Source organism: Palaemon carinicauda, chromosome 27 (assembly GCF_036898095.1).
Source record: "Palaemon carinicauda isolate YSFRI2023 chromosome 27, ASM3689809v2, whole genome shotgun sequence".
In the NCBI taxonomy this organism is placed as follows: Eukaryota; Metazoa; Arthropoda; class Malacostraca; order Decapoda; family Palaemonidae; genus Palaemon; species Palaemon carinicauda.
Window position 1 is genome coordinate 34,785,758 of NC_090751.1, and position 25,735 is coordinate 34,811,492.

Below are 25,735 nucleotides of genomic sequence, written 5' to 3' on the forward strand. Positions count from 1 at the left end.
TCTCTCCAATGAAAGGGTGGGCAGATCTATTTCAGGGGTTTCTTCTCTTCTTTGTCTCTTCTTTGGAGGAGAAACAGGCTTTGATGTAGCAGCTTTCTTTTCTTTTGTGAAAAACTGGTCTATTGTTAATTGTTTCTTCCTCCTCTGCAGTATTCTTCGAAAATGATACATGACACTATCATTAAACATATGCACTGCCCGGTTTGCTACTGCAATTTCTGGGTGGTATTTTTCAGCAAAAGCCTGCACATCTGCCCACTTGGAACAAATTTCATTGATGAGAGAACTTGGAACATCCTCCCTTACCTCATCCTCTTCTGAAGATTCCTGCTCCACAATCAGATCCTGCTGCTGTTGTTGTTGCAGGTGCAACAATTCCTCCACAGTCAACTCGGTAGAATGGCTTTCTACAAGCTCATCAATATCATCCTTGTCGACCTCAAGCCCCAAACTCCTGCCCATGACAACAATTTCCTCAACGACATCAGTGTCATCAGAAATTACAGGGGTAGCAGTGCTTGGACCCGCCTCTGGTTGGAAACCTTCAAACTCCCTCTCTGTGACACATGATGGCCACAGCTTACGCCAGGCAGAGTTCAATGTCCTATAGGTCACACCTCGCCAAGCTTGGTCAATCATGTTAACAGAGTTGAGGATGCTGAAGTGTTCCTTCCAGAATTCCTTTAGGGTCAACTTCGTGTCACTGGTCACTTCAAAACACTTTCTGAAAAGGGCCTTGGTATAGAGTTTTTTGAAGTTTGAAATGACCTGTTGGTCCATGGGCTGGAGTATGGGAGTAGTATTGGGGGGCAAGAATTTGATTTTGATAAAGCTGTATTCTTCTTTCAAGTCATCCTCGAGACCTGGAGGATGTGCAGGAGCATTGTCCATAACCAGAAGACATTTCATTGGCAAGCTCTTTTCAATGAGGTAAGCCTTAACCTGGGGGGCAAACACTTCGTTTATCCACTCGGTAAAGAATTGTCTTGTGACCCAAGATTTAGTGTTCGAGCGCCACATAACTGGTAGTGCACTTTTACAAATATTATTTCGTTTGAACACCCGGGGGTTGTCCGAGTGGTACACTAACAAGGGTTTGATCTTGCAATCGCCACTTGCATTTGCACACAGCAACAATGTTAGCCTATCTTTCATTGGCTTGTGACCTGGCATCTTCGTCTCGTCCTTGGTAATGTACGTATTGGCTGGCATTTTCTTCCAAAATAACCCAGTCTCATCACAATTAAAGACTTGTTGTGCGATCAAATTTTGTTCATTTATGTACCGATCGAATTCCCCCACGTATTTATCGGCTGCAATTTGATCCGAACTAGCTGCCTCCCCATGCCTAGTAACACGATGAATACCTGTTCTATTACGAAACTTTTCAAACCAACCCCTGCTCGCTTTAAATGTAAATGAATCACTTTCACTGGTACTCGGACTTTTCTTCACTAATTCTTCATAGATATGCAACGCTTTTTCACAAATGAACGCTTCACTAACACTTTCCCCGGCCAACTGTTTTTCTTTAATAAATATTAAAAGCAACTTTTCCATCTCCTCAATCACTTGTGGCCTTTGCTTAGTTACCGCCGTAACTCCCGTTGCAACATTCGCCTTCTTAATCATTTCTTTATGCTTTAAAAACGTAGAAATGGTCGACTTCGCCATTCCGTATTCTACCGCTAAATCGGACACTCGTACACCATTCTCATATTTCGCTATAATTTCCTTCTTCAACTCGATCGTTGTTCGCACTGTTTTCCTCTTCTCCTTCCCCTTAACACTCATTACTTTCTTGGGACTCATTATGAAAGCTAAAAAAGCAATTAAAAGCACTGAAAATCACTAAATCACAACGAATGCTGATCGCGCGTTGTCTGAGTGACGCTCTCGAGAGAACTGATGCTTCCCGAACAAGCGAGAGTGGCCGAGATGGCGCGATCATCACAAAGCCCATGCGGTCGTCACGTGTTCGGCTGGTCGAGTACCGAATTTTTGGTCGAGCACCGCAGCAAAAATTTCTCGAAAATTTTGGTCGAACTCCGAATTGTTCGAGTATAGAGTCGTTCGACTACCGAGGTATCACTGTATCTCCGAAATAATATTCCAATAGAAAGAGCTTCAGGTTTGTATTATGAAGACTACAAGTTATTTCAAATTTGTCATTTCAGTGTTTCAAAAGGTGCTTTTAACTCTAAAGTTTATAACATTATTTTAATGCCCAAAATTTAGATGGGGAGAGAGAGGGTTCAGATTGTACTTTTGAAGATGCTATTATTATGTTATTCATCAAAGTAAGCTATGAATGTTTGTGGTCAGTATGCAGACTTTTTATATAGTGAGCTGAAAAGGGTTGGAGGAAATTGTTGGCACCTTGAACCAGTTACTGTACTGTACATTGTGTTGTTTCTGTGTAGATGAATATTTCTTCCAGTGCAATTTTCAAAGAGTATGTACAGATTTCTGTAATTTAACTTTAGATCATTTTTTTTCAAATTAGATTTAAGTTTTTTACTGAAATAAATTGATTTACTTATTTATTTTATACTGGATAGGGTAGAGCCTGGTGATATTGGAATTGAAGTGCTTAGTAGCTTCTTTATTCTGTTCAGCTAAAGTCCTTTCTTCATCACATCTCTAAAAATTTCATATGGCACCTTATCATAGTTTTCTGTGGTTTTAATATACAGTACAGGTATTTTGAATTTCACACTGAAAAGAAATTGATTTTTGTTTCAGCCTTGATGTAGTAAAACTATAGTTTAGAACATAAATTTTGAATGATCTTACTTTGTTTTTGCACTGTACTATCAGTTATTTATGAATTTTCTTTATTGAGAAAATTCTATATATTTCATGTAGCTATTCCATTCGTATACCTTATGGTTTCCAACAGAAAATTCTCCCAAAGGGCAAATATTTCTGTAGATTTACTTCATATTTGTGGCATACAGTAGAGAACTGCAAATGTACCTACTTTTTAGCATTTTGTTTTCAAGTATTCTTTAAGAATTAGTGTTCTTTACAAGTTTAATTTTATCCTTTGCTATAGTGTACACTTTCAATAGGTAATATCTTGAAAAATCCATGGAGGATAGTAATCATTATTTAATGTACCATGCTTTGGTAATAAGATCCCGTTAACTGTTTATGGGGCTGCTAGAACCCATGTAGGTAATCTTTAAATTTTTTGGAGAAAAATGCATTTCAAATTTTACATTTTTGTTGCCTTTTCCAGTTGTTATTCGTTAGACTAAGTAGATCATTTAGCTTATAAATGGCTCTGATTTTTGGAACTACAGTATATACATTTTTGTTAGTAATGGTTGATATATACTTGCGACATAAAATGAAGTAGGTCTAGTTTTTAGTACATTTCTACTAGTTTAGGTAACTAATAGGATCTTTTCACACTTGAAGGTGGGATTGTATTATGAAAAATTTTCTTTTAAATACTCTTTGTTCCTATACTAATTCAAACCCGTGACCTTCAGTAGGAGTGTGCTTTCAGCTTGGCTGGAACTTTGGGTGTTAAGATTTATAACAAGGTGCTGGTAGTTACTGGCAGGTGGCGGGGAAGCCCCATACCCCAACCTCTACGAGTAGCTACTTTGTTTTAAGCCGCCAGAGAATAACAGATGTACTCTTGGTGGTATCAACTGGCTGTTTTGATTTGTTTGTCTCCTAGTTTATGGTTAGCAGTTCATTGTGTGAGGGAATTCAAGCAAGACAAAAGTTCTTGCAGTATCCAGATAATTGTTGCTAACAGTTTGTGTAACCTGCCAATGCAGTATACACTTTGTTTCTGTTGACAGCATTCCTGTTACTGTTTATTCCCTTGCTGGTGTGTAGTAGTGATGACAATGTCATCGTAATTTAGGAATGTAATGTCATTGCACACCATTGATAGGAGGTGAACTTCGTTATTCCTTCGCCTCTTGCTGCACCTTTGTCTCTTGATGCCGATAGCAGATCCACACATTCATTGGACTTACAACACAGCTGGTCAAAGAATGACGTGCCCCCTCCTTCTTTTTCCCCTTTTATTTTTTTGGGGATAGTTGGTTCTTTTAAGACCGATCAATAGGAATTACATTTAAGTGACTCCATCTATTTTTTAAGCAGTGGAAGAGAGTTGCTCAGTCCTTCATCAAGGACAGAAAAAGAGATGGTTAGATTGCATGCTACTGTACTATGCATTATCATGCTACTATGTGCCAACATGCTCTAAGTGAGCACCACCTCATCTGTTTGCAATTGAGCATTTTCTCACCTGTTTACGATCACATGCTCCTTTATCATTAGAGCATTTCTATGCATTAGCATGCTACTATTTACTCAAGTGTTCCTATATCTATTCACAATAGGAGTGCCATTTCACCCATTGAGATAACTTGCTCCTACGGAAATGCCATCTCACCTGTTCACAATCACTCGCTCCTACTAAGAGCACCAGCTCGCCTTTTTACGATCTCTCGCTCCTACAAGAATACCGCCACCTGTTTTGCGATCTCTCGCTCCTCAGGAAACGCCATCTCGCCTGTTTGCGATTACACACCCCTAAGGAAGTGCCATTTCGCCTGTTAGCGATCACGCACTCCTAACGGGGTGCCATCTCGCCTATTTGCAATCGAGGGTTTCTACATGATCATCACCACATTTGATCATGAGCTCATGAAGGAGCACCACCTTAACTGCTCATGATCACCTGCTCTACCTCTCTTATTTTTGATCGCTCTTATCTTCAGGAGCACCACCACACCTCCAGGCAATCAGGCTCCTTCTGACCTACTCATGATTATACTCTATCTCATCTGCTTGCGATCCTTACATGCACGATTACCCTCTAGCTTTGGGGAAAGTTAAGGGGAAAAATGAATACCAAAACCGAAAGACATTCTTTCAGGAACCAACATCGGTACACACTATTTGCACTATTTGTTAACTGTTGTCGTTCTCATACCCAATGCAGTGTCTTTAACTGAACGCTAATGCTACACTTAAAGAAGAAGCCATCTAAATACTGTAGGTCCAATCAATGTAGCTACGTGTGTTCGACAATATCTGATAAGTGAGGGAGGTGTTTACAAGATTATACCTAATGCTAAGTGGTTCATATAAAGAGAGTACTTACCACTGCAACTAGTACTCTGGCTCATATAAAATCAAACTCTGTTTTCTCATTTTTCGATTGGGGAAAAAAAGCCCCTCACCAAGCAGTGTGAGTTGTGTACAGAATGCATTCTGAGAGGTTATATACTAGAAATTCTGGCAACTGCTGCATCCTTTCTCTTCCATTTCATGATAATATAGAGGAGTTGTTTTCCTCCCCTGAAACATTCTCAAGACGCTTGGGCGATACTATCACTAGAGAACTTCCAACTCGCTGATACTACTCCTCGATTTAGATCTTCCTACTCTTGAGAGTCCGATTCATGACTTGAGTTTTCTCTGATGTTAGATTCTTCCATCTCCGTCACTTGCTTGAAATGTTGGGACAGCTGACCTCTCATTTCTGATCTCAGCACTCCTACTAGCACCTAGATGCTAAATCATGCGTATGCAGTTGTCAGCAAGGATCCTCTCAACCCAAGGTCTCTGGTGTATTTTCTTCAGGAAGAAGGGGCCACAGGCAACTACCCTTAAAGATGCTTAGTAAGGCAGTTCTAACTTCCGCTGAGTAATGGAATTCCTTACAATATAACAATTGGTAGAATTTAAGTTCCTGAGATATTTGCAGACACCAGATTTCCCCCCCCCCCCCCCCCCCCCCCCCCCGATCAACTAAACCAGAGGAGTCTACTCTGATGGTAGGGACCTGGATGGAATGAGGACACGACATCCTGACATCCGAATCTTCTGTCATCGATTCTACCTCCGTGGCCAGCTTTCAAAGTACATCAAGCGCAGCCATGCATTGTACTATGACCCTGAGGTTGTCAAAGCCCATGTACGTTGATGTACAGTACACAGATTTAATCAGATCAATTGCCAAGAACAAAGCCCACTTGATACACTATTCAGATGCCTCGTAGGCCATTTGAAACCCAAAGAAAATTAATGAGATTACCTCCCACTCTGCCAGACAAGGGGTTCAAGAGATTTATGTTCCCTACAGAATTTATTGATACAAGAATTGCTGTCCAGTTCTTATGGAGGAAACTACATCAGGGTGGTAATGGTAGATGAAGGTGCAAAGAGAACTACTCTTCCACCGATCAGTTACCACTAAGGGCCCAGGACGTTAAAGGATAACTTTTTCGAGATCTGCGTCATACCTTAAGCAAGTGCTGAGAAAGAGTCTGGCGACCTACATGTCCAGGTTCCTGCTCCCCTGAAAAAGTTCTTTGACAGTGCTCCTTCCATTCACCCTTAACCTGACCTTCCAGGTAGAGTTATAGGAGGAAAGGTAGTAAGGACCGCAGCTGCTATGAGTAAGTATATGCCAGTCAGTAAGGGGAGCAACACAACCTTGCTGATATTGCTTGCAATCTACCACAATTTACCTCTTACTGGTAAGAATAGAAGCAAAGTGAAGGCTACCGAGAAGTTTTACAGACTTCTTCAGTCTACTCTTACAATGGAATAGTTTACGACAAATTGGAGACCAGTCTTCTTTGGTCTTCATGCTTAGTCCCTAGATGCAATTCAGACTGGCCACGGCTAGTTCCATATGGTCCATCGTAAGAATGATGAACACTCCTTTCTTGTAGTCTTGAAGGACATGTACTCTCAGGACCATTATCTTTGTCTGACAGGTTTTCTCTGTTTCGTCTGTGGGGAAAGTAGCTACCAGTTCAAAGCCCAGTGCTTCAAACTGGCTACCACTTGCTTAGGGTTCGTGCAAGTTTTCATGCAAGTCTCTTGAGCACTTAATCTGCACTCGTGTACCGACAGGTCTCTGCAATTGTCCCCTTTTATCCATCTACAAGGGAATAACTAAACATCGAGAGAGAAACAATCTCTCTGTCTACATCTGTGGATTAAGATATATTGAATAAGATTTTTTAGGACTCCAAGACAGAGGGTGGAATATCTGGGACTACCTTAACATGGTTGCCATGGGGAGCTCCCGGCAAAAAATCTTATAAACAGTTAAACCTAACTATTCCTATTTTGCTTTCTGGATCGACAAAGACAACCCCTTAAGAGACTTTTTCCATCTACAAGAAGGCTAATATGTCATGGCTGCCTCCCTAACGATCACTCTGTAGTTCATGAAGTTTACTGGTTTACATACAGAGCTCCCCTATCTTCGGGTTAAGCAAGAAGAGGAATACGGGGCAATCTACCGTAATAATTACGTGATGCACTCCGTTGTGGATACTTCTCTCCTCTGAGAATCTATCTTCCACAGTTGTAGAAGAGAAGGGATGAGGCACCTACCTGAATGTCCTTTCTAGAGGATGTGATCGACAGAAGTATCACACCTGCTTCTCAACTTTCTGGGAGTGCTTGTACTGCTTCTACTTTTCAAGTTTTCCAAAGAGTTTGATAAAGCGCTTGGTAGTCTTTATTACCGATAACTCTTCCATCCGTGCCCAAATTTATAAAGGGTCATAAACCCTTCAAGTAGGTAGACTCTTGGGAATAGAAGATATGTATAGGGTTTTAAGGTATCTCCACATCATTGTGTTGTGGAAAGACTTAGTTTCTCATCAGTGCTCATTCTGTTTGCCATGTAGTAGAATATAAAACTTGAGGATTCTCCCAATTGCAGACTGTTGGCAAAGTTTGAATACCCCTCCAACATCTCCATGAATCCTAAACGCTTACACCTTTCTGCCCCTCGTTCCCTCTCTCTCCTATTCCTCAAAATTTGGTGAAAATCATCAATATTCAAAAGGACCCTGATCACTCCATAGGAACCATAAATCGATGGTACCCTGATTATCTGTCTTCCTTTATTGTGGAAGCTCCCCAATATCTGCTGTGAAGATACCGCTCAGTCTCCAATCCAAGTGTTCAACTTAGATTCAGACCATGACTTTTCAAGAGAATCGACTAAACTCTCTAGGAGCCAGGTTAGTCACAGTCCACTATCCATGGGAGTATACCTTCAAGTTTGTAGATAAGTTTTCATTGTGACCTGTGGTAGTAGCTCAGCAGGTTGTGCAGCTAACCTAGCTCCTTATGGGACAAGAAGCCCCTCGTCTAATATAACAGTTAAGAAATTAGTCTAGGATAAGAGGTGGAGTGTCTGGTCCTTTCCTCCTTTTCTTCCCCTTTCTTGGGGTGTAGCGGTCATCCTGTTATTTGCTGGATCAGACCTTAATGCGAGTGAGCTTCCATAATGAGTATCTGTTCTATACAAGTCAGTTATAGAAGTTGCTCAAAATCCTCCTTAAGAGGTAGAGAATGGATACAGTGTAGGATGCATTACTCCTAATTGGCGGTACGTTGTGACATTCTTCCTAAGATGTAAGTTCTTCCTCAACGTGTGTCAGCAGACAGAATCTATTCTCAAGTGTTGGGAGGTGGTAGGAATCAACACTCCCACTACTCTATCAGGTTTTAGTGTATTGACATCTTGATATTTTAATCCAGCCAGTATGGTTATAGGGACTTAATCCCCCTAATGATCCTGAGATTTTAATCCAGCCAGTATGGTTATAGGGACTTACTCCTTCCTAATGATCCTGAGATTTTAGTCCAGCCAGTATGGTTATAGGGACTTACTCCTTCCTAATGATCCTGAGATTTTAATCCAGCCAGTATGGTTATAGGGACTTACTCCTTCCTAATGATCCTGAGATTTTAGTCCAGCCAGTATGGTTATAGGGACTTAATCCCCCCTAATCCTGAAATTTTAATCCAGCCAGTATGGTTATAGGGACTTACTCCTTCCTAATGATCCTGAGATTTTAGTCCAGCCAGTATGGTTATAGGGACTTAATCCCCCCTAATCCTGAAATTTTAATCCAGCCAGTATGGTTATAGGGACTTACTCCTTCCTAATGATCCTGAGATTTTAGTCCAGCCAGTATGGTTATAGGGACTTAATCCCCCCTAATCCTGAAATTTTAATCCAGCCAGTTTGGTTATAGGGACTTACTCCTTCCTAATGATCCTGAGATTTTAGTCCAGCCAGTATGGTTATAGGGACTTAATCCCCCCTAATCCTGAAATTTTAATCCAGCCAGTATGGTTATAGGGATTTTATCCCCCCTAAGGATGAGCCTCCTATTAAGGAATGAGAATTTGTATTCATGTAGGAACAAATCACATTTTAAAAGTAATTTGTATGTTTCCTAATTGCAAACCCGAGTCCTTTTAAGTTTCACTTCTTGCTTCAAGCACCCCACAAGCAATAGGTGAAGGTCGAAGTGGGGGTTGGTTTGGCAGGGCTTCCCCCTTATCTGCTAATATCTACCAACCCCTTCATTACAAATTTTAACAGCCGAAGTTCCAGCCCTGCTAAAAGCATATTCCTATTAAAGGACACAGATTTACATAGTTAGGTTTATATAGTTAAGTGATGTTTGTAGGGTTCATAATTATGTATCCTTTTATTTTTCATCTTTTATTCTTAACTTTTCCTAGTTAAATTTTATATTCATTTGATTTGACTATGGTAATCTTTATGATTATTAGATTGCATTTTGAATTTTGGAAATTAAGTTCAATTTCTGGAATTACATGAAAGCCATGACTTACAAGATTCAAATTTTCAATTTTCTTCTGAACTTATTAGGTATCCAGTGAAAATTTTTTAATGAATCTAATTTCATACCTGTCTTTATATTCTCAATTGGCGTTTGCTTGATTCAAATCAATTTAGACATTAAATCCTAGCGCAACTACTGTATTGTACTAAAGAAAAAAACTAAAGGAACCAGGTTATTTCATGTCAAACCATGATAGATGTTATCTTCTAGCTGGTGCAAGTACTAATGGGCGCTCCTTAAACCTCTCTTCCCCATTCCCCTACTGCTCATTATACCCATGTAAGTCTAGCATGGCTGCTGATGCATGCTTGTGATGGACTAATAATTATTTGGCCTCAGAGACCTGCTCAACTTGCTTTTTTCTTTTTTCCGATAGTCTGTCTTTTTACTTTTAATTTTTAACTTTAATTCAGGGCAATTTGAAGTTATTGGCATCTAAATTTGAGTTTGGGTGATTTTTGCAGTTCTATTACTACTGCTTATGCCTTTTATGTGTTGAATCTGTAAAAGTTTTTATTTTATCATTAAAGTAGTGGCTAAATATTGTGTGAAATTTGGAGGAACTTTTATAGAATAGGGTTGTCATGGGTCATTGGAAAGAGAGTGATAAGTTATTAAATGAATAATGGAACCATTTTGGTGAACTAAGAAAGAAGGAAATTCTTCAACTTACGATAGCTTGTCAGAAGTTCACAGGTGATTATTGCTGTGTTTTGTTTATGAAAAAAAAAATGGATTAGTGAGTGCAGTAACCATTAATTTTTATCCTTTGGAGATTTACTGTAGCATTATTGTACTTCATGCATTATTTAGAAGTCATGCTTTTGTGCTCAGATATGAGATTTCCGATTTATTTCACCGATTTTTTATTTTTTATTTCTCTGGTTTTTTTATATATAGAGATTTTTATTGGTAACTGAAAGTGCGCTACTTATTTTTTCTGAATGTTATACTGTATAAAAAATTTCTTGTATGCAAGGCAACCAAAACGTTAAGAAGGATCTTTCTAGTGGATAGCCTAGATATATTCACAGGTATAAAATGGTTTTGGTTTCATTTACAACTGCCTTATACCTGAAAGGAATGTTTTATTTCCTTAAAATTCCTCATTCTATAGACAAATCTTAGCTTTTTTTTTCATAAAAGGAATCAAAGATGATATTCTTGTATCATTACGATACATATTTCAGTAAATTAGAGCTAAGTTTTCTTGTTTAAACTATTATCTCTTGAATCTGCTTGTTGTTCTATGTAGACCTTGTAAGATTTATTGCACCTGACAATTTCAATGCTTTTGATGGGATGCCTATTTAGGTATAAGTTAAATTCCTTGCTTCAATTCTCTCTCTGTAAATTGTTTAATACTGCCTATCCATTTCTGTCATTAAAGTACTTTAGTGTCCTTTATTTTGTTGTTTCTGAGTCCTCTTTAAATTTAGTTCCCCCTTCCTCCAGTACCCTCCTCCTCTTCCTCTACTCTAGTGACACTAGTTTGGTTCCTTCTATATCGATCAGTTTATGCACAGACTATTCTATTCATTACATGTCATCATCATTTTTTCACCCATCTTCTAAAGTATTTTGTCAGTCTTTTCAAGTGCTTAGATTTTTATTTCGTACTGGTGGCTACATTTTTTTTTTACTCATTTAGATTTCAGTATTTTTTTATTCTAATTTATTTGAATGGCTTAAGAAATTCTGTATAATTTGTACTAATATTTATTTTTCCATTCAAAATGCTGTGATAAATGCAGTATACTGAAAAGATTGTTGTCCTTGTGTTCAGATTTGAATTTTTATAGATGTTACCAATAACTCATGAATAGCATTTTGATATTAAAAGATGATATACAGTATTGGCTATTAATGGCTTAAGTTATCTTTTCATTTAGTTAATTTTATTAATCCTAAGGTTATTTGGTGTCATAAACTTGAGCACATACACATGATCGACACTTTTATCAGTCAACATATGTATTACTGTAGTTGTAAAATATTTAGTCATCACAATTCCGTTTAAGATTGAAGGTTACTTTGACTTTTGATCTTGGGCTGATAATTTTGGTATATTTGGGATATTTATTGAGAAAAAAAGTTTGCCACTTGTAAAATTTCTGAGAAGTTTTCTGGTGATTTTAGCCTCATGATGGTAGTACAGTACTAGAATTGATAAAGTTAATTGGTTTCATATCTTCCAAAACTTTGCTTTCAATGTAGACTGTTACCATATAATATTTTTTGTTCTTAGACGCCTTCTCAGATTCGGTCAGGTTCAGACTTGCTTCAGGGTCAGCTGTTTCCAACTACTCCAGTCCATAAAAGGTTAGAGTCAAGTATCTTGACTCGGTGGTCTGGTCAAACTATTTTGTACAGTAATAATAATATGAAAAGATTATTTCCGTTTCCTTTTTTTCTCGTATGGTGTATCCTATTCCTGGTCTGAGGTTGATCTAATTTTCATATTTTTGTGTTCTGTGGTTTTAATACAGTTAAGACTTGTTTGTTTGTTAGAGAGCCTAATGAAACCTGCCTTGTTTTCCTGTTAGCATAGTATTTTGCTTTAACTTTTTTATACTACCTGTGTGTGTTTTGGAGATAAATTTAAATTGTTATAATTGTAAGTTTTTTAACATAATAATCAATTCAAGTACAGTACATTTTTATTCCTCTTCAGGTCATAGGTACAGTTAGCTTCATTAATTTTGGTATACTTCACTGGACGCTAAGGAGATGTCTGACAGCTGTACATTGTAGCAGGAAATGTTGTTTCACAGAAGAGAAATTGTTGACAACACTGCCTGTAGAACAAACTCGCCAAGCTTGTAAACAAGTAATCAAAACATTTCTATCAATTTAACAAAGGGCTGTATGAAAAAATATTCTTATTTGTGTACAAACACTTCGTAAAGTTGATAGTGATGCTTTTGATCACGTAATTACAAGCTCAGCGACTGTTTTACAGGCAGTGTTGCCAACACTTTTTGTTTTGCTAAACACAGCAGCATTACCTACTTCAATGTACAGCTGTCAAACATTTTAGTTTCCAGCGTAGTGTGCTGAAATTAATGAAGCCATTTACAATTTGATGTACTGTGATTGTGATTGGACATTAAACTATCATGCTTTGATAATGATACATATACCATAGCTTGAAATATTTTACAGAGACTTTGTGTTGGTGTGTATAAAATTTTTATGTGCTGATTGATTTGATGTTTCCTACACAATCAGCACAAGAAATATATAGAATATTAGTAATTTATCCAAGTGTTTAGCATTTAAGTAATGCATGCAGCTTTCAGGAATGGCCTTCATATTCTTGATAAGAGGCCAGTATCAAACCACTGCATTTAGTTTTATATATCTTTAGGAAACACCCCTGCCTGGCAATCTGCTGGATGGAGGTTTGAGATCTGCTCAAACTTTATAATTTCTTCTAGTGTTTGCAACCTCATCATCCTTGTGAGCTAAAGTTGGGGGGGGGGGGGGGGTGTTTAGGGAGCCTATAGGTCTATCTGCCGAGTCATCAGCAGTCATTGCTTGTCCATCCATGGTCCTAGCCTGGTCAGAGAGGGGGCTTGGGTGCTGATTATATGGTTATGGTCACTGTCCGTTGTCTATGCCATTCATGAAAGACCTTCAAACTGGGAATCTCGAGAATAGGATTTGTTAGTATTATAAATGAGAATTTTTTAGGCTAAGAAAGAATTAAAAGTTCACGTCTCCAGAATTCTAGCTTCAGTTTTCCTTTAGAATCTGTCAGGACTGATTTTATGCTTGAAAATTTTTTTTTTACCTGGATAGTTTCCATAGCTCTTAGAATATGGAGATGGAGAGTAAGGGTGTATGACCAGCCTTGTCTTGAGTAAAATTTTAGCAACGCATGATATAAAGCTCCTCTCCTATTGAAGAGTCAAATTTTGATTGACTAACAAGCTTTTAAAAAGTATTTTGATTTATATTATGAAACCAGAGGTAAGGAAAATAATAGATACGACCCAGGCCTTCTCTTTTTTCCATTTCTTTTTTGAGAATGAAAATGGGTCTGTCTTTACAGTTTAAAACTATTTCATTCTTGAAATTATGAAACTGTATTATCTACATATCCCATAAATTTCTTGAAGGCAACTAAGACAAATTAATGTATAGTTCAAGGAAATCTCAAATTTAATACAGGTTAAAAATCCTTTATTTAATGTTCCTCATATCCAAAGTGTTTTGGATTTTAGAATACAGTATCCTTTTAATGACAGGTTGACAAATCTCTAATTTAATTCTTAATGAAAATTGTGTAATGCTCTTATTGATTTAATTACTTTAAAAAGTTTGAAGTAGGTATGCATACAAAGTAAATTATTATTCATGATAGATTTCTTTATGGAAGCTTGATTTTTTTTTAAACATCCTGATGACTACCTAACTTTACGTGTTTTATCCATTGGTGATTTTGAAACCCCACACATGATCGTCATTCTGTAATCTGGTGGGAGGGTATATTTTATTAATGGTTCCATTTGTATTGCTAATGTGATTATTTTATAAACATAGCAAGTAACATCAAAGTGGCACCATAGGAAAAATATTGAAGGGGAATTCAAAATTGGCACTTTGAAATTCCTGTCAGAAAACTTCAAGAATTAGTACATACTTATACCATGGCACTTATCCCAAATTTGGGGGGTTGGCGACATCAAACAAATAAAAAAAGGGGACCTTTCCTCTCTACGTTCCTCCCAGCCTCACAAGGAACTCAACCGAGTTCAGCTGGTACTGCTAGGGTGCCACAGCCCACCCTCCCCCATTATCCACCACAGATGAAGCTTCATTAGTGCCATAGAAAAAAAGATATTGGAAAAAGAAACTTCTGAAAGGGACAAAAATACTATTTGTATGTAAATGAATACTGTACAAAAATTTTTCCTGTAATAGGAGTATGATTTTAACGTAGCTGGAGTTTGGCTCTTAGAATTTATAGTGAGGTGTCGGTAGTTACTGGCAAGTGGTGGGGAAGCTCCACCTCTTGCCAGTAAACTGAATAGTTACTTCTTTTTTCAAAGTATTTGGGAGCATTTGATTACAGAGAATCCACGTGTGGGCATGCTGTCCTGCCCTGGTAAACCTGTGTGCAATTGCAGCCAGGACATGGATCCCCATTCCCTAAACTGTACCTGTTCTGCATGGGGCATAACTATTTGAAGACATCCCCTATGAAGAGTGTAGGGCGTGGTCGCTGGTGCAGTGGTCCGAGTATGGCCTGAAGAGGAACTAGTCCAAAGGAGATTCTTCAGTTTCAGGGACTTCCCCAAATCAAAGAAGTATGCTAACTCTTCTTGTCACTTTCCGGTGCTACTCACTATTCCTTCTCTGGCTTCTTACAGAAATAAATCCTCTGTTGGGAATCTGAGGAAATAAGAAAACAACAACCTATCCTTAGGACAGGGTTTAGGTGAGGCAGCATTATTTCCTTTTCCGAGTGAAGTTGGTACTTCCTGCCCATCTCCTTTTATTAACCCCACCCTTACAGTGGCTTGTGTCATATCTATAGAACTAGGGACCAGGCCCTGAAGACTATGGCCATCTTTATGTATTGAGGAATTTCATGAGGCTCTGCACAGATGTCTGGATATTCTTTAAGATCTAATGCAGTTGTCTACCAGGGAAAGTAGGTCATCCTCTGCAATGGGTATTTTAGACGGGATGTTTCTTTGGTCGAATCCTCTGCCATTGATGGCTGATTTCCTTGTCTAGCCTTGTCAAGAGAAACTCCTATGTCTGTGGTGAAAAGCTATCACTCAGACTCGAGCCAAATTTTCAGACTGAAGTGTTATAGACTTCCTCTTTGTGTGAATTGTCTATGTTCATGAGGAGCTTTAGGCAATCTTGCCCTCCCAGAGAACTCAAACTACTGTAGTGGGATGTCATGAGAGTTCTCAGCTCTCAAGCTTTATCCATACGAGCCCATAAGGAGAGCGTCCAACAGATACTGTTTCTTATTATAGTTATTATTATTACTTGCTAAGCTACAACCCTAGTTGGGAAAGTGGGATGCTATAAGCCCAAGGGTTCAAACAGGGGAAAAATAGCCCAGTGAGGAAAGTAAATAGATAAACTATATGAAAAGTAATGAACAATTAGAATAAAATATTACAAAAACAGGAACATCAAAACAGATTATTCATATATAAACTATAAAAAGACTTTTTTGTCAGCCTGTTAACATAAAAACATTTGCTGCAAGTTTGAACTTTTGAAGTTCTACCGATTCAACTACCCGATTAGGAAGGTCATTCCACAGATTGGTCACAGCTGGAATAAAACTTCTAGAATACTGTGTAGTTTTGAGCCGCTTGGTGGAGAAGGCCCGAATATTAGAATTAACTGCATGCCTAGTATTACGAACAGGGGGAATACTGTCCGGGAAGATCTGAATGCAAAGGGTGGTCAGAATTGCGAAAAATCTTATGCAACATGCATAATGAACTGATTGAACGACGGTGCCGGAGATGAATGTCTAGATCGGGAAAATGAAATTTAATATACAGTAAGTTCATGTCCAATAATTTAAGATGAGAATCACCAGGTGAAGACCAGACAGAAGAACAATACTTGAAACAGAGTAGGATGAAAGAATTAAAACACTTCAGAATAGATTGATCACTGAAAATCTTAAGACTCAATAAGCCAGTTTTTTGTGCAATTGAACAAGAGACAGATAATGTGTGTTTCTCGAAAGTAAATTTCTTTTTTAGAATTGCACCTAGAATTTTGAAAGAATCATACAGTTAAAGAAGCATTATCAATGCTGGGATCGGGATGTTGTGGAACCGCCTACTTGTAATCATACTTGCGTTTTGTTAGGATTCAAATTCATGCCCCATAATTCATAACATGCACTAATTTTAGCTTGATCTCTAAGAGATTCAGCTACCCCAGATCTACATTCAGGAGTTGGAATTGATGCAAAGAGTGTAGCATCATCTGCATATATGCATCATCAAGCTTTCTTTGGCCTCTCCAAAGAGAGTAGGCAACCTACATAGCCTCTCATATATCACAAGTCACTCAATAAAATGGAAGAAGCTCTCTTTTATGGTTATCCCAAACTTTTTGGCCAAGACTCAGAATCTGGCCATACATGAACCAAGGTTCTATTCCTAACCCATCCCTTTCCTCCAAGATGTGACTTAAGATCAGGATGACCTGCTTCTCTGTCATGTGAGGTTGCTACGGAGCTACCTTAAGGTACCCCAGCATTACAGACTGGAGTAGCAAAGGCTCTTCTTCAGCATTGTAGGGTGAAGACAGAGATATCTAAGAACACAGTTTTGTTCTGGCCTCTTGTGACCATCAGATGTGTATACCCCACTTCCAGAGAGACTGCAAACAGACCATCTAGAGTGTGGGTTTACAAAGTAAGAGGTATCGGCTCCACCGTAGCCTTTTGAAGGTTCTATCTGTAGTGTAAGTGCTGAAGGCAGGAGTCTGGAAAAGTCGAATAACCTTCACCACCAATACCGTTTGGGAGAATATCCACATGTCCCTAGATAAGTTTACCCTTGGACCTGTGGTAGCTGCTCAACAGGTTGTATATATACCCGGCTTCCTCACAGGACAAGGAGAATCTCATCTAAGATAGTTGTGATGCAAGTCTAGAGTTTCTGAAAGGAAAGAATTCCTTGCAGTTTTCCTTTCTTTTTCCCCTTACTTGGGATGTAGTAGTTGTTCCATTGCAAGCTGGACCAGACACTATATGTAAGTAAACAACTCAACCTAGTAACTTGTCTTTACAATTAAGATTGTATTGAAGTAACCTCCTCATCCTCCCGTATGAGGGGAAGGATGCATGGAATGTATGTACACTAAATCCATTTTCCTTAAATGCTCGTACATTTGGACACCATACCCTTAAAGATATACAGTAGTACCTTGGCGTGCGAATTTAATCCATTCTGGGAGTGAGCTCGCAACCCAAAATAAACGTAAACTAAAACCAATTTTCCCATAAGGAATGAAAGAAATTTATTCGATGTATTGCACACATTCATAAATACACATACTTTACACACTTTTCTTTAAAGGTTTGTAATGTTATTTAAAGAAGAAATTATAACCCTTATAAATCATTAATTAATGCAAATCAGAAATTCACAATAAAGAATAAAAATATATTGACATATTTACTCGCACTCTAACTTGGAGGAGAATCGTGGCTGGATAAGAGAGATGAGAGCAGAGGAGGTTACTGCTTGGAAGAAAAATTTTTCTCTCGAGCGATTCTGATAAGGTATCGGGAGTTCTCTTGAACAACATACGCTATCACGAACTGAATACACTTATATTCAATTTAACAAAGAACCTAAATATAGATGACTACCTTTGCCCTTTCTTTAGAATGGTATGAAAATGGGGTAAAATTTATACGAACATAGGGAAACCTTGTGTCTGGCGTATAGGCAACACATGACTGATTTTGTGCTAGCCTCATTAGTACTTATCGAAAAAAGAAATGCACATACTTAGCGAATTTTTTGCTTGCAGACCAATGTCATGCATGTGTATCAATTTGCTTGTAAGCAAGCTAAGGTAATACTGTAGATTGTCGTGACTGTGTAACCATTTAGTGTTGGGGCCTAATCTACTACTGTACCTTGGACATCTTCATGCTCATGTAGTTAGGTTGGTATAGGAGGCATGATTTTTGGTCCTCCACATGACCAAAGTACATTTGACATCGACCAGGTTAGTTAACCTGCCAGTTTTGGTTATTGGGACTTCTTTCCTAAGGATGAGCCGCTTATTAAAGGACATTGGTTTGTATTCGTGTATGAACAAATCGCAAATTTTTTTAATTAATTTTTAGACTTTCCTAACTACAAAACTGAGACCTTTCAAGTTACGTTACTTGCCTCAACCACCCAAGAAGTCTTAGGTTAAAGGTCAGTTTGTGCCACCCTGCAGGCAGCTATGTTTACTTAGTTAAAAGTTTAAATGGCTGTGTTCCAGCTTTACTGAAGTAATGCTCCCATTAAAGGACTTGGGTCTGTTTAGTTTTAGTAAAAGTATCAATAATGTAAAAAAAAAAAAAAAAATTAAGCAATTTTTCTCAGAAAATTGTTTAAAATAGGACAAAATAGGAATACAGTGGAACCTCTACACACGAACGTATCTACATCCGAATTTTCCAACATCCGAATTAAATTCGAGCAATTTTTCGACTCAACGCCCGAATTTTATTTCGATACACGAAGTAAGCAATTTTCGTCGTACCGGTTGTATCCGAATTTTTCGACACGCGAGGTACAATTCGAACACGTTCTTACTCTACACCCAAATTTTTTTTCGACACCCGAAGTAAACAATACCCATGCACGTAGATGGTACTCATAGCGCCGGATGTATTTTTTATTTCCGCCGATAGAAGGCAGCATTTCTACCTCGGAGGGACCCTCAATTAGCGTGGCTTGGGACATTCCTCTGTTCTCGTCGGCTTCGTGTGGTTATGCCCTGTGCGTTCTGCTATTAACTGTGTTTTAATCGTGATTTTTTACGTTCATCCTTTTACGGAATTTTACGTAAATCATGGGTCCTAAAGCGCTTAGTTTCGCAAGTGGTAGTGGTAGTGGTGAGAAAAGGAATAAGGAAATGCTTTCTTTAGAAGTAAAGCAAGGAATCATTGAAAAGCATGAGCGTGGCGTCCGTGTGAGTGAACTTGCAAAAGAACATCACGACGAACTTACTACAGAGGAGCTCAAGGAACTCCATGCTATGTCTGAGCACATGAGTGATGACAAGGAAGGGATCGAGGAGGTAGAACATGTGTTAGGTTCGGCGCAAATAAAAGAGGTGTTAGGAAAATATCAAGACGTGGTCGACTTCATCGACAAATACCATCCAAAGAAATTGCAGGTTTGTCGTGTAGTTGCGCAGTTTGATGATGTTTCCCTAACTTATTTTCGAAACATTCTGAAAAGCTGTACCAAGCAACTTTTTATCGATAGCGATCGATAACTTCTTTAAAAAAACTACGAAGCGAACTCGTGATGAAGAGGAAGGAAGTGGTTCAAAGAAAACGGCAAAGAGTGAAGCGAAAGAAAGTGAAACAAAGAAAACGGCAAAGATTGAAGAGAACAAAATTCAATCAATTTTAAGTGTAGAGTGAAAGTGATTAAAATTAATCATCAAAAAGAAAAAAAGAAAATGTAAAAAAAATATAAAATATGAAAATAAAAAAGAAATAAGCTAAGTTAGGTTAAAGTTCACTTAGTGTAAGTTAGAATAAGTTACGGTAGTGTACGTTTATCTAGTCAACCTCTCTACCTCCTCGCCGCCCGTCCGTCTCCTCTCTGCGTAGCAAGACTAACACCTGCGCTGGACTTTCTAAGGTAAAGTGACGCTAAAAACCCGTTTCTCATTTATTATTTCTTGATAATTATTCTTTTTTACATGTCTATTATCTAATTTAGAGTGCATATTGTCATGTGTAATTATGTGTAGTAATTTATTAAGGAGTTATCATAGGTTTTTGGGCTCAACCACGGATTAATCCTATTTCAATGTATTCTTATGGGAAAATTCGTTTCTACAACCGAAGTCGGTTGTGGAACGGATTAAATTCGTATGTAGAGGTACCACTGTATAGTAGTGTACTCTACTGGCAGGTAATAGCAACTTATCACTAGGTAAAATAATGGAAAGAAACTTTTATCATTTGAATACAAAGCTCATTATCATTGTAAGCAGTGTAGACAAACACTTCTGAAAACCCAAAACAGGAGGAAAATTGAGTTTGAAATATTCAAGTTGAAAATACGTGTTACATAAAAATATTAATGGAAGGGCTTGAGTTCCCTATTCATTCATTCTGCAGTTCTTCACCCATGGGAGGCATCCCCTTTGAAATAATTATAGCTTGTTTCACTTTGTAATGCATTTGCTTAAATTCTATAATCATAGAAGATTGAAGATTTAATTTCCAAAAAGAGTGCAAAACTCTTACGTATAAATAGTAAAACTTGTCAAGACTATTAATGTTGATAATTGCCTACTAATATTTAGAACATGTCCTTTTATTAGATATATCAGACTTATTTTTTTACTCTATAGTTAAATACGTCTCTGTTCAACAATGTATATTCTTTTTTAATTTTACTGAATGTGTTTTATTTTTATTTTTTACTTTTCATTTAATGTACTGTTACTCTGTTGTAGAGTACTATATTATACACTTTTTTAGTTTCTCACAAAGGATTTGCTTATTTTTATTTTCACATGTTGGTCGGATAAGGCAGTAATGCCAAACAGTGTACATGTTTAAGTGTTCTGATGACAGCGCTCCTAATTTTAATTTTTCTTATTAGCATTTCTTTGGCCTCAACTGCATTGCTTGTTTTCTTGTATACATTTAATCCTCTGCTGTTGAGTCATTCCTCTACTTAATGCATCTTAAATTTTTTTTGGCTCCATTTCCGCTAGTCATACACTTTTTTTGAGATTCCAATACGATCCCAAAATCCAAGTTTTATTGTACTGAAACTGTGTGGGGATAGCAATTCTTCTTAAATTGCTTGCTATAGCAATATTCTTTTTCTGTTAATGGAGAAAATTTAAAGCTAAATGCTTTTGCAATATTGTAAAATGGCCACAAAAAAATTGAACTAGAGAAAAGGAAAAGGTGAGTTGAAGTTAGCCAAAAAAGTTGTGCATTTAATTGCATTCCTCAAAAACTTCAAGTTTATTTGTATATAATTGCAGTCTTGGAATTCTTCAAGTTCGTTTGTATTATGGTACTTTAATGACATCAGAAAATCACAGGAGAGTGTGAGCTGAATGGTGGCTGAATCATTTGAGAGTTAGATAAATGTATGATTGACTCCTAATCTGGATAAGTGTGGTTCTTACCTTCTATATATAAAAAGAGCTCTTTTTCCATAAACTTTTACTACTGCGAGAGAGTTATTGAGTCCTTTGACCTGCCAGAAAGTATTATGCTGGATCCCTCTCTGGTCTGGCCTATTCTTTGCACATTCTTCTCTCTCCTCATACACCTGGCAACACTAAGCTAACCAAACAATTCTTCACTCAAGGGGTTAACTACTGTACTGTAATTGTTCTGTAGCTAATTTCCACTTGGTAAGGGTAGAAGAGGCTCTTTAGCTATGGTAAGCAGCTCTTCTAGGAGAAGGACACTTCAAAATCAAACCCTTGTTCTCTTGTGATGGGTAGTGCCATATCCTCTGTACCATGGTCTTCTTCTGTTTTGGGTGAGTGATCTCTTACTTGTGGGTACACTTAGGTACACTTTTGTGTCTGTTCCATAATTTCTTCTCCTCACTGGGCTATTTTCAATGTTGCAGCCCTTGTGCTTTCAGGACCTTGCTTTTACATGATGTTGATCTAGGTCTACAAGTTAATTCGTTCTGTAAGCGAGCAGGTAAACTAAAATGCTCGTATCCTAAAACAATTCTCACCTCTCACTAATACATCAATGACAATTGCTTGCGCCAGATAGAAGAATGAGAAATCAAGATGACGGTAGCTAGGAGAGAACATTTATTCGCTCGTTCGAGTCACCACGGCCTCTTTTTTATCGGGGTTTGTTATATACGGTACGTCATTGCAAAAATGATTTTTTTTTTTTTTTTTTTTTTTTTTGTCCAAGCTCTTCATTTTAGAATGAATAACATTGATTCCTGGTAAGTATTGAAATGATTTTGGTTTAGAAATCATGTTTTCATATCATAATTCCTTAAAGGGAAACACTGTTGTAAGAATGGTAATGGAGATGATTAAATGTACCTTAGAAGTCATGTAATGCAGTATGGATGAAAGGAGGTTTAAGTGGCTGATGAGAGATTTACTTTTTCCTCACCACAGCTGACTTGCAAACTACATTTCCATGATATGGTTGTTTTAGTAACTATGTGATTTAAATATGGGGATGGTCTGCTTGGTGGATTTGCAAAAGAAAAGGCTATTGTAAAGCTATGTTTTGTACATTTGAAATATAAGAACTTAAAATTGTTTAATCTTTGCAAATTTTTTAATGATATTGATTTATTGGTTCAGCAAGTGCGACAGAAACTTGAATCCACAACTGGGGCGGTAAGTGTATATTGTTGGTTACAAGGTGTTTTATGGTCTGGTTTTTTGGTGTTTTCTCTCTCATCGTTTCTGTTATTTGACATCTTTCTTCTTTCTGTTACTGCTTAAATGTTGCACTTTAAGATGGTATATATGGCATTGGTCAGTTTTGTGATGTGTGAGACACAGGTTATACAGTACACTGGCACTATTGTGGTTTGGTGCTTAAACTGTGTGCAATTCTCATTATTGAAATTGTTAGAATTTTCGGTATATTTTTTTCTCTGATGTAGTGGGTTGTTTGAATGTTGTATTATATATCTAAGAAATGCTGCCATCTTTTTTTTTTTATAATTTTCTGAAAGTGTTAATTTAAAACATTAAGTTGGCAATGTTAAAGTATTTTATAGTAGGTGCTCTTACACAGCTTACAAACCGTTGTCTTACATATGCTAAATCTGTTGCTTTGGGTGATATTAGACCATTTCGATTAGATGAAACTGCCGTTCGGTCACCAGTGTTGGTTACTGTGATTGTAAGCATCTTCCAGTTATGGCAAGACCTTTACTTGACACTTTGGTTCTTTGTGCTTCTGCCCAATAACACTACAATGCAAACAGTGGGATTAGATCTGTATAGTATATAGATGAAAGGTTTTTGGGACGAGCACATTTTGTTTAATTTTGCTCCAGTCAATAAATCGGTTATTGCACTCAACACTTTCCATTATGTAGTTCTGTAGACATGCACATTTACTAAAAGCACTGATTGGAAGGCTCCATAGTGGATTAACACTTACAGTCTGATTTTATACCGTACTAAAAGCTTGATGCAGTTGCATTGCTTCTGCCTGTTACTTTTCATGTGTGCTCTATCATCTTTCTTCATCAAGCTGTCCAATATTTTCAACTTACTTTAAGCAGGTTTATGTTTTCTTCACAAACAAGTCATAATGATAGTACCAATGTAAGGTCTCTTTAAATTACTTGAATATTGACATGCAGTCAGCTCTCACCATTCGCCAGTTCTATCTTCACGGATTCAATCATTGGCAATACAGTACTGTACAGAGAACAGTATACTGTAATCTATTAAAAAAAGAAATCACGCATTCGCAGTTTTATGATAAGTACTCTCATGACCTGATGATTTCGAACCGACTGCGCTCCTTTACACCCATCATGCTTCGCGCCATTTCCAATTTCTCTCAGTACAACGCCCCATCTCTCGCTGACTTGGGTTCGGTCTCCCATCGTCTCTCCTCGTGTGTGCATCTCCCGCTTCAGTCCTTTTGTGCAGAATCATGTTGTAATGTAAAAAACCTGTACATGTCCAGCGTGTTTATAGTGACTTTAGTATAAAATGTAATATATACATTACACTACCCCATGCATCAAACAGTCGATGGGTCAAGAGTTGCATTTAGACTTACTGCATAGAACTTATGTAAATGGTTAGTGGTGTTGTACCGATACTTTTTCTTTGAATTTTTGTGTTAGTCTATTCATTGTATATTAGTGTTATTTTTATATTAACTACTGTACAATACAAAATAACGTACTTTACAGCAGTAATATAAATGTGAGCTACATGTACAATGAGTTGGAATGGTGAGTCGACATGCGGAAAACCATGATCATAAGTGTACCGTACTGTACTGATACTACTGTACATATATTACAGTAATACTGTATGTATATACTAGAGTATCAGTGAGTGTTGTTAGATAGAAACAACAGTGTTTCGTGTTATGTGTACCGTAGTCTTACCGTATGTAGTACATATGTACAGTACATGTACTGTACACATTGAAATGTGTTAATTCATTAACACAATACTCATACAGTGATAAAGACCAAGTAAAATCAATATTAGGCAGTACAGTGGGTTACTTTGTGTTAGTTGGCTACATGTAGGCGATGGGGAATGAGTTGATAGGTTTGGCACTTATCGTGACTGTCTCTGTTACATAACCCACATGAATAAGGAGGACTGACTGTATACTATAAGCAAGGTGTTTGCTTCAATCACATATGATGACTACTCTTCCCTTTCTTCCATTGAATGAGTAAAATTGAGTTTTGTTTTAACTTGTGAAGTTTTTACTATTTGTTCCAAAATATGTTATGAAACTTATTTGATTTCACTGGTTTCATTACAGTACTTTAGAATATAGTTAACAAATGTACCCCTTTGGAGAGTTTGTTGTAATTAAGAGAAGTCATCTTTATTAAGCATTCTATTCTCTCCATCTGTAATGCAAACCTATAAAAGTAGACCGACCAGTAGGAAGGATTTTCAGAAACAATATTGTAGTGTAAACTCTGAATTTCCAAAATTCTTGACATGATTTAGGGTGAAATATGATATCAGGTTATTTCACGACACCGTGAACAGTGCGAGACGGTATGTGAATTTTGTACAGCAGATGTTTTGAGTCGGGATGCCAGAGTACAGTATACCTTTGATTGTGACTAAAGTGTGGTGACAGTCCAGAGAAGTTATGTGCAAGAGATATTGCCTGCAATTTAGTGCATTGCGAGGAATGTTCAGTATACCAAGGCTATTGGTTGAAACCACAGTGTGTATCACTTGATTTCTGAAAATATTTTGGAAAAACACGAGTAAAGATTATGAAAGTAAAAAAGAACTATGAACTGGATAATTCCTGTTTTTGGTATTTCAGGGGTTTGGCAATAGGAAATATACAGTTCACTCTTGCATGTTGAATACTGCCTAGAATGTCAATAGATGGAAATAATTACAGTAGGCTAACTTTTACTTGCCAGAACAGTGGACAATACCGATATGAAAATTGTTATTTTGTAGAAATGATATGTAAACAAATAAGGAAGGAAATAAAAAGTAAATTTTGTCATCTGCCATGATGTTTACAGCTATCATTGTTACTGATATTGAGGAGATATCTCTAAGATCTGTGAAATGCAAGTAAATGCAGGAATTCAGAAGTTTATATAAAG

The 25,735-nt window shown here is 37.5% G+C and overlaps 1 protein-coding gene across 2 annotated transcripts in view; it reads left to right on the forward strand.

Moving 5' to 3' along the window:
* zetaCOP (COPI coat complex subunit zeta) overlaps positions 1-25,735 on the forward strand; it is a 66,065-nt gene that overhangs the window by 15,673 nt on the left and 24,657 nt on the right. Inside the window, exon 5 of one of the 2 annotated variants that reach the window (XM_068351015.1) lies at positions 22,740-22,775. The exons of the other annotated variant lie outside the window; for it this stretch is intronic. Coding sequence (XP_068207116.1) covers positions 22,740-22,775 — 36 coding nt within the window. The remainder of the gene's footprint in view (positions 1-22,739; positions 22,776-25,735) is intronic. 2 annotated transcript variants of the gene reach the window in all.